The sequence below is a fragment of the Mesitornis unicolor genome, unplaced genomic scaffold, assembly GCF_000695765.1.
Source record: "Mesitornis unicolor isolate BGI_N332 unplaced genomic scaffold, ASM69576v1 scaffold10818, whole genome shotgun sequence".
Classification (NCBI taxonomy): domain Eukaryota; kingdom Metazoa; phylum Chordata; class Aves; order Mesitornithiformes; family Mesitornithidae; genus Mesitornis; species Mesitornis unicolor.
The window spans coordinates 2,896-12,042 of NW_010202547.1; the positions used below are offsets into that span (position 1 = coordinate 2,896).

General features: G+C 43.0%; 1 protein-coding gene across 1 annotated transcript in view; it reads left to right on the forward strand.

Moving 5' to 3' along the window:
- Positions 1 to 807: 807 nt before the first annotated feature.
- Positions 808 to 9,147, forward strand: part of LOC104545323 (histone deacetylase 4) — a gene marked incomplete at both ends in the record, with an annotated part of 44,752 nt that continues 36,412 nt past the window's right edge. The window contains 2 exons of the mRNA XM_010190432.1: positions 808 to 1,065; positions 2,764 to 2,950. Coding sequence (XP_010188734.1) covers positions 808 to 1,065; positions 2,764 to 2,950 — 445 coding nt within the window. The remainder of the gene's footprint in view (positions 1,066 to 2,763; positions 2,951 to 9,147) is intronic.

Here is a 9,147-nt window from a genome sequence, read left to right on the forward strand (position 1 = left end):
GTACAGCCTGAGCTTTTTTAAAGAAAGGAAATTGATTTATTTACCTACGTTGAATTTAAAAACAGTTCACTTTTTTTTTGTTCCAAATAAAAATCATAAGCAGTCTGAGACAGAGAACTGTGAATTTTATCTCACCAGTGAACTTATGAAAAGTCTGAGCCTGTGTGAATTACAGTGAAAGTGGTATAGTCCCCTGAAAGCAGCCACTTTCAGAGCAGTTTACTACATCTGCTTAGGAAGGTCTGGTTAGAATGATGCTCTTCTTGTGGTTTGCTTCTGTACAGATGCCCTAAGCTGAATGTCCTCAGTTTCCTCCTAAGTAACTTCATAAGAGTGCAAGTTTCATAGGAATCTTTATGACAGCCTCTCGCTTTACAGATTAGGTTCAGGAAGTGATTCAAGGGCAAACAAGATAGCAGAAACCCTCTTAAAGGGTTTGTGTCTCTCTTACTTGTTTTCAGAATTTAATTGCCAAATGTACTGCTGGTTGTTATGCTTATCCGTGGGTTTGCGAATGGCGTAGCACCCATAGGTGTGAAAGTGCAAGAGGCTCTTATTTCTTCAGAGGGAAAAACAAGTGGAAAATGAAGGGGCCATCATTACTTGGGACACAGGATTTCATAGCACTTAATGCCAAGGTTGCCCTGACCTTTCCCTTGAGTGGTTGTTTTGGACATAGCTTATAAGATAAAAGCTATAATTCACAATTGCTCTTTTCATGAGGCTGGCTCTTTGAGGAGAACAGAGTGAACTTTACCTGTGATGAGTCACATTTTATTTATTGGTTAACCTCTGGGTTGTTTTCAGATTATATCCAAACCCAATGAACCAGCTCGCCAGCATGAAAGCCACCCTGAGGAGACAGAAGAAGAGTTACGGGAACACCAAGCCCTTTTGGAGGAGCCATACAGCGACAGAGTCACAAGCCAAAAGGAGGCCCCAGGGCTGGCCAACATGGTGCAAGTGAAGCAGGAACCCATCGAGAGCGATGAGGAGGAAGCAGAGCCACAGCAGGAGCTGGAGTCTGGGCAGAGGCAAGCTGAGCAGGAGCTGCTCTTCCGTCAGGTGAGCTCGCAAAGTACCGAGTTGAGGACTTGGTTCTTTGTAGAAGACTGTTTGGTTCTTGGTAGTCACCTTACACTACTTGAAGGAGGAGAATCTAGGGAGAATCAGCTCTTGAGGGTTTGCTACGTAAAGAAACCTGCAGATAAAATCAGTGCCATCCTTCCCTGAACTCACTGTGTCAACTCAGAAATCCCAAGGAGGAGAATCCAGATAACCCGCACAAAACACAGTCAATGTGTTTGCAGCCACTGCACCACTCTGCTTCTTTGGGAAGACAAAGTGTGGCTTAACATTTTTGGGCATTAAATACTAGCAGAAGATTTTATGTTTTAAAACAAATTGACTGCCCTGGAGAAGGGCTGGATAAAGGGACAGAGCTTCATTGGAGGGAGTTCCTTCTTCAGATCTGGAGATCCCAGAGATTGCAGCTGCACTTACTTTTGAGGGTGAACACCAGAGGCTTGTGGATTGCAAGTAAATCCAATAACAACGTAGCATAACATAATCTTCCCAATAACATGGCAGTCTCCCACAAGCTGCATTTGTGGTCGCAGTAATGAAGGCGAGAAGGTTGCAGTTCTCTTAAGGCATCAGTGCTCTGCTCATGTTTGCAGCCCTTAGCACTCAGCATCTGACTGTACCTACAGCCGTGTGGGATCCCAGAGCAGGGGATCTGCAGCCGGGTGCAGATTGCTGTAGCCATGCCAGGGTGTAGCTGTGAGTAAATCCACAGCCCTTGGCTAGGGAACGCAGCCTCATGCCAGGTTTGCAGTTGCAATGACTGTGAATCAGGTGGAAATCAGTTACTCCCCGTAGTCATTTGCATCTCGCTGCTGTCTCCCTAGCACTGCAGAGCTGACTTGCCCGTCCCTCATGAATGTTGCTGGCAGTTGCTCAGAGACTACATTTTCGGTCCCTAACTCAGCAGCGTTATCTTCATAACATCGCTGCCTTTGAAGGATCAGTGCCACTGTCAGCCATGGTTGTACAAAATGTTATTTGATTTATACAGTCTCATCTGAGCCTCATTGCTGTAGTAAAAAATTAATTAATTTAAATGTAACATGCTGCTAATGATGGACCACAGTGATATCTTTCCTCTGAAAGTGCAGCCCTCCCTTGCCCTAATCCTGAGTGCATGGTCACACCTGAGGAGTCTTTAAGATATTGTGTTCTTTGCAGTTATTTTGCCTCAAAGAAGAGAGCGGGTAAATAGAGGAAATGGAAAGTTGTTAGGTTATTTGGAGCGTGGCAAGCTGGAGCAGCCATCCCTTCTGACCAAGAGCCTCTCCAGGTGTGGTTGTGCAGAGAACCAGCTTGGCTGAAAGCTCCCTTTCCTACCTGGTGTCCGGTTGAGCCGGGCTCATTCCCTGGTCTGGTGCATTGCACTCTTAAATGCACCACTGCAGCAGTGCAGGGACACGGAGGAGAAAGATGTGGCCAGACCCAAGGAGAGGAGGGGGCTGCTTCTGCTAATGACCCTGCCAGCCTGTACCAGCTTCTGGGCTGTGTTTGAACACACCGCGCTTGCCTGACCTTGCTCTAGAAACGCACGCATCTTCATTTGTTGCACAAAGGTGCGTGCACTTATTTGTCAGGGAAAGGAGTCCAAGCCTGCAAACCTTAAAAATCCTTTAAAACCATTTTATGAAGGCACCACACAGACTTTCAGCATCTCCCTGCTTCTTTTCCCCACAGCAAGCCCTTCTGTTGGAGCAGCAACGCATTCACCAGCTGAGAAACTACCAGGCATCGCTGGAGGCAGCAGGCATGCCTGTCTCTTTCGGAGGACATCGGCCTCTGTCCCGTGCACAGTCCTCTCCTGCCTCTGCTACCTTCCCAATGTCTGTACAGGAGCCACCCACTAAGCCAAGATTCACAACAGGTAACATTTTGGGACACTGGAGGCTGAAATGGTGGGGCTGTGGTTACCATTTTGCCTCATGTTGGGCTTTTCTGGGGTCTGTGTCTCAGCTGTGTCTGGGGAATCCATAACATCTTGTCTTCATCAAGGATAAGATTTGATCATCTTACGCCCTGTTGTCCTGCTTGTCCCTGCCCCAGAGGGTCAGACACCCTGCAGTCCAGACAGAAAATAACCTGCACAAATCAAGAGAGATCATAGCACAGTACTTTAATTATGTATCTCCAGTCAAAAAAAAAATAGAAGAAAAAAGGACAAGTCATACACTGGGACAAGGCTGATTTAGATGCAAGGCAGAGAGAGGCAATGCTATCGAAAAGGGACAGAGAGCCAAATGCTTTTGGCTGTATTTTCTGCACTTTCTCCAGTCTCTGCACAGTCTCCTGCCATAAGTTATCCGCCCCAGGCTGTGTGCCAGCCTACCCCTCCTTCTGAAACGTAATCTCTGCCCAGGAGTCTGTGCCCGTAGGTTAGGAAAAGTGAGATGACTTGATGATTTCAAGTTGTCAAAGTGTTTTCTTACCTGTTGGGTAATCTCAAGAGAAAATTATGAGTCCAGTTCCACATTTGTCTAGTAAAAACCGTAAGTGCAAAAAAAGGTGTTAATCTCCCCACAGAGGTTAAAGGTGATAAATAATTGTTCTTCCTGAATCCTGACAACAAACCTTTTTTCCACCAAAATCCTTTCTGTCTCCTGATGGTTGGACTCGATGATCTTAAAGATCTTTTCCAAACAAAACCGTTCTGTGATTCAATAGCTTTAGGAACAGATGAAAGTCACTTTACGTGCAACTTTTCAAGTCCCATGCTGGGTGATTAGGCAGACTTCTTTCGAAGTCCGCCTTCTTCTCCAAATGTCAAGCTCTATTTTGTGAATGAACATTTTGCAATATGATGTGTGCCCCAGGGAAAGGAAGGAAAAAAATCCAGAACGCCCAAATAAGACCGACTCGTGATTTTGTTTCTCTTTTCCATTTATTCTTATTTCACCCACACTTTTTGCATCATTAAACTCAGCACTGCGAGTCGGGTTTATTTTCAGACACTGAAGTTAGAGTAATAGTGATATGTTAAATATGACTTTGTATTTCAGCTGCTCGCTGCGGAGTGGGAAGCTGTGTAAAAGCCCGAGCAGTATCTCATCTTTGCAAATCAGCCCTTTAAGTCCCTGTTTTGTTGTTATCTTGAAACCTTGAATTTCAGCAAAACTGCATTTCTAATGCAACCAGTTAGAGCAAGATTATTCTAGATTTTGGCTTTTGCCAAGGGTGTAAAGAAGGGTAGTCCTCTGGCTGGCAGTCAAACCAGATGAAACTTGAGCATCTAAAACACTTAGACCCAAACCTTGGTACTTTAAAAACAAGGAAGCCTGGCCCTACTTGAAGAGATTATTCATTCCTTCTCTTTCTTCCCTTCTCCTCCTCCAGTATTTAAGTTGCCTTGTCAATCATATGCAAGACTTTGAACTTACAATAACATTTCCTACCAGAGGATATAAGTTTGACTCAGATATGTGCCTCTAAATTTAATTTGAAATTACAGGTAAGAATGCAGATTTTTGAGAACTGTGCTGCTTTGAAAAGACACTGTTACAATGTTATGATTTATTTTCCTTTGAGGCAGGATTTTTTTTTTAAAGTGGCTTAAAATAAGAGGTGGAATATCACATTGCTTTTTATATAGCACTGCAGAATCCAGTGTGATGTTAGGAATAATGCTTAGTGTACCTCACCTGTTGAATATCCTTTTCGTGGACTTTATCTGTGTTAAGACTCCAAGGCTTGATTTTTTTCTTTGCCTTCTATCTCATGCAGTTCTCTACATTTATGCTAGGTGAATGGAGGAGGAAAGATAAATAAAATGCTGTCAAGGGAGAAAATGTTGTTGGGTATCTACTGGCACTAATAAAGGTGCAAAGCATAAAAGGTGAGACCTTTGTACTAGTCCTGTAAGCAGTCCTTCGGCTCACGTAATAGGTGAAGGCCTAGTTTAATTAACTGTCACTATCTGCTTAACAGTGGCAGGATAAAAATAGCCTGTTACCACAGGCTTGCAGGCACAGAAAGGAAAGGCAGGCATTTCAGCTGCTGAGCATGTGTGTGCAAGTTGGATTGCTAATCTTCTCTTGGAGTTGTCCACAGTGTGTCGGAGATTGTGTTTTCAGAGGTGGATACTAAAGCTTAATCACTAGGATTGGACTATTCTTTGAAAAGCAGGAAATTAAAGTTTTGGGTATTTTTCAAAGCAAGCAGTGCTGAAGTGCATTTGGCTTCTTTTTCACTAGGAAATCCATCTGTTTGATAAGTGACTGCTTTGGAGACTGATCCTAACACGATTATGCACTTTGGATTTCAGAGAAATTAAGATTTGAATTGTTGTGATTGCTTTGTGAGTGGGCTGGAAAAAAACAAACCTCATTCAATGGCCCTAATGAAGCCAACCGTGATCACTCTAGGCACAAATGTGGCTCATAAGAGATCAATTACTGTCCAACAGACAAAAGAAATTGTTCATCACTTTCATGTTTGGGATATTACATAGAAAACACTAATGCTTTCTCTGGACAGAGTTAGGACTAGACAGCTGGGTTTATGTATAATTTATTTTTCTGTCTCTCTCAGTGACCGGTACCTGAGACTTCAAAGGTAGAGGGAAAGAACAACGTAATACACCTCTCAAACGTGATGTGCATTACTCCACATGAAAGTGCACACAGTGCCCTTCCTGACTTCTTCAAGCAATCAGTTTTATGTCCTGAAGCATGACATTTAATTTGCCTTCCTCCTAGCATAGAAAAGAAAGCCAGTCCTTGAACTTGCCCTTGCTAGCACAAGTAGCCCCCTTGACTTTAATGAATACTTCTGCATGTGCTCTTCTACACACTTGAATAAGACTTCTCAGGTTAGGCCATTTATTTGCATAGCACCAATTGTTCAGGCTCTGATCTCCTGTAAAAATGGTTCCACAAATTATTCTGATGTTCTGCATTTTTCATTTCTGATGAAGGCATTTATTCTCTCCTGTGCAGAGCAATATAATTATCTGAACCTCAAATCATATGTTTGTTCTGCCAAGAAAAACGAGTTGGTTATGCTTTAGTGCTGACCTTTAAAAATGATTGTTCTCGTGTCTTAAAGAGTATTGCTTCCAGAACCACTTAATTTAACTTGTAATGGCCAATGTAGTTTTGTATTTTAAGCTTAAATGGCCAAGCTTTCCTGTCTGTGTGTGTGTGTCCTCATCTGAGCGTCCTCAGCCACAGGAAGGAACTTGGAACAGTTTCCTTCTTTCCAGTGGTTTAGTTTTTAGGAAGGAGAAATGCTGAGTGATGTGTGATTACGGTACATAAGGACTTCACTGAGACATGACTGTTACTATTGAATCATTGGGAAAAGAGAAACTTCAGAGCTCATCCAAATTCTCTAAACACCACTGTAGCCTTCATTAACTTAACTCATAGGGACAAGTAGGTGTCCTACCACCACCTTTTCTGGAAACCTTTTCTTTAACCCTTTTGTCTACTTATGTTGAATATTAGCCTATTTAACAATGGGTTACCTTTGATAAACCAATGGGTTACTTGGCCTACATTCGGTTATCAAAACCCATTGTAGATGGACGCTTGTATTTTAAACATGTGCAGCTTTCCAGCCTTTGCCAGTGCAGATGAGGAAGTGCTGGTTTGTGTGGCTGTTTCTTTCATTTGCATTTACCTTTGGTTTGATCTGTGTTGGGTTTGACCTACCAGGCTCTAGGGTTACCCAGATGCAAGATAGAGAACAAAATGGAGACTTTTAATCTGACTAGGTATTGCTTTACCTATGTACCTAGAATTGCATCATGGTAGTTTTTCAGGAACTACTATTTAAAACTTAAAGACTTGAGGAAAAAACCCTTTGAAAAGAAACATGCAACACAGATTCACATATCAGCTATTTAAAGAGTCTTAGACCTCCTCCAACTTTGCAGTACAATCAGTGTAATTCACTGCCTGGTTGTTCCCAGCTCTCAAGTAACAAAAGGATTTGTTAGAGCAACAGCATTAAACATCATCTGGGAATCCAGGAGGTGGGCAAGAAAAGGCTGCTTAAAATACACTGCTTGAAAATGCTTGATTTCCACCCCGCCCCCGACAAACTCATGAAGGCACAACATGATCTAGCCTAAGATTTATCTCCAGGTTGAAGTGTTCTTTACAAATGAAGTACAGCATCTTTGTAGCTTTCATGTTTTACCTTCCCCATTTCCATTAGTGAATTTGCTGATGTGCTTTCTTGCCTGTGCTCCATAAAACGTGCTTTCCCATCGCCCTTCTCTTTGGCCATCACCTGAATCCCTCAGTTGCACCATTTTCTAGTCCTTGATCTGTAAAGTCAGTGCCCTCAGAGGGTGCAGACCTGGCCCCGCTGATGCCCACAGCAGAGTGCCCGTGGACTGAAGGGAGCCAGGATTGCACCTCGCCAGGTCAGCAGCTAGCTGATGAGGGACGTGCTGCTTGTACTCCTTTTTGTTTAAATTCAAGGTGAGTTGTTGACTGTGAATATATGTGTTGAATTGATACACGTGCATCTTTTGGCTTTAAGTCTTTAAGGCCTAGTCGTAGTCCCTGTAGAGACGTCTGGAAGCTGGAAAAGACAAAGCCACTTTCCTTTGTTTAATATCAAGAGTTTAGCGAAACCTAGTACAGTCGTCTATGTGGGCGTGTTTTGGGTAACAAATACCTTTGTCAAAATGCATGAGATCTCCTGAAGATGAGTTTCCTTCAGAAGTAAATTAACCTGAGGCAAGATTACTGCAGACCTTGCACTAGTTTGAATGAACAGGCAGCCTTACCATGGAGCTGCAGCTTCTTCTCATGTGGCGTTTACAGTCCTTGGCTTTGCTGAGCAGCTCCTAATGAAGTGAACCAACCAGATGCTGTGAACCAAACCTGGGAGACCTCTGCATAGCTTTGCAGCACAATCTAATTTAACTGAACTTTGGCTAACCCAAAGACAATCAATTAATTGATGCTCTATTCTCTTCCTAGAACTGAACACGGTTTGGATTTTGTTGGGATTTTTTTCTTTACGCTCACCTACAGCAAAGCGAGGAACTGCCAAATACCTTCCCTGAGGCTTGAATACCTGAAAGTGTCAGCACCAGTTTGCCTCAAGAGGGGAAAGCCAAATTTTTCAATGGCAGGACATGCCTACGCTCATTCAAAAGGTGTGATTACAGCTCCAGCTGAGCTTGGGTACATGCAGCAGCATGGCTTTCAGCTCCAGGCTACGTGCCCTCATATGTTCTCAGAGTCTGGCAGGTTTTTTTATGCTTTGAACTACATACAGTTGCAAATTGTACTGTTTATCAGTACATGAACTGGCAACATGAAAGCCAGCCCCAGTAAGGTCAACAAGGAGCTGCGTCCACGCTGCCTGCTGCAGCATGGGTGTGCTCGTCTGGGATTTTGGAGGATTGATATCAGTTGGAGTGCAGACCTGTTAACATTGGGATCTGGGAATGGCTCCTGCCTTCACTGCTAATTCAGAATTTGATTTGCAACTTTATACTCTGTTTTCAGACAGATATTTATTGCAAGAAACCTTACTCCTTGGGGAAAAAAACAAAACACAACCACTTTTGTTCTGTTTTCTGGAGCTTCTGCCTGAAGGGAAGGGTAGATTTAAACATTTGGCTATGTCTCTTTTGCTTGGTTGGAAAAAAAAAAAAGAGGTCTTTTGTCACTGGGACTGCATAGCTGTGGAGGACCTGCTGTTTTCATCCATTGGAACATTGGCTTTGAAATCATAACTCCTCTTCCAGAAACGTACCCGGGCAACTCTGGAGCATGAATCAAAGTCTCCTACACTGTTGTCATGCCAGAAATACTTGGTAATGCAAGAGGATTTAGCTGCCTGACTCCCACGTTCAAGTGAAACAACACTGCTAAATACCTAAATATTCTGCTGAATAATTACGCCCGAGTGTGTGCTAATAGCCTTAATTAGCATGTTGTCAAATAACATTGATGCAAAAGACTTCAATACAAACCATTTTATGAAACATAGTTCCTACTAACGACTTATTTCTCCTGGTTTTTAATCCCAAACCCTAGAGTCATTTTAGCAGTGATTATAAAAGTACCCAGTGGAAAAGCTGCAAGTTAGTCCCCTGCT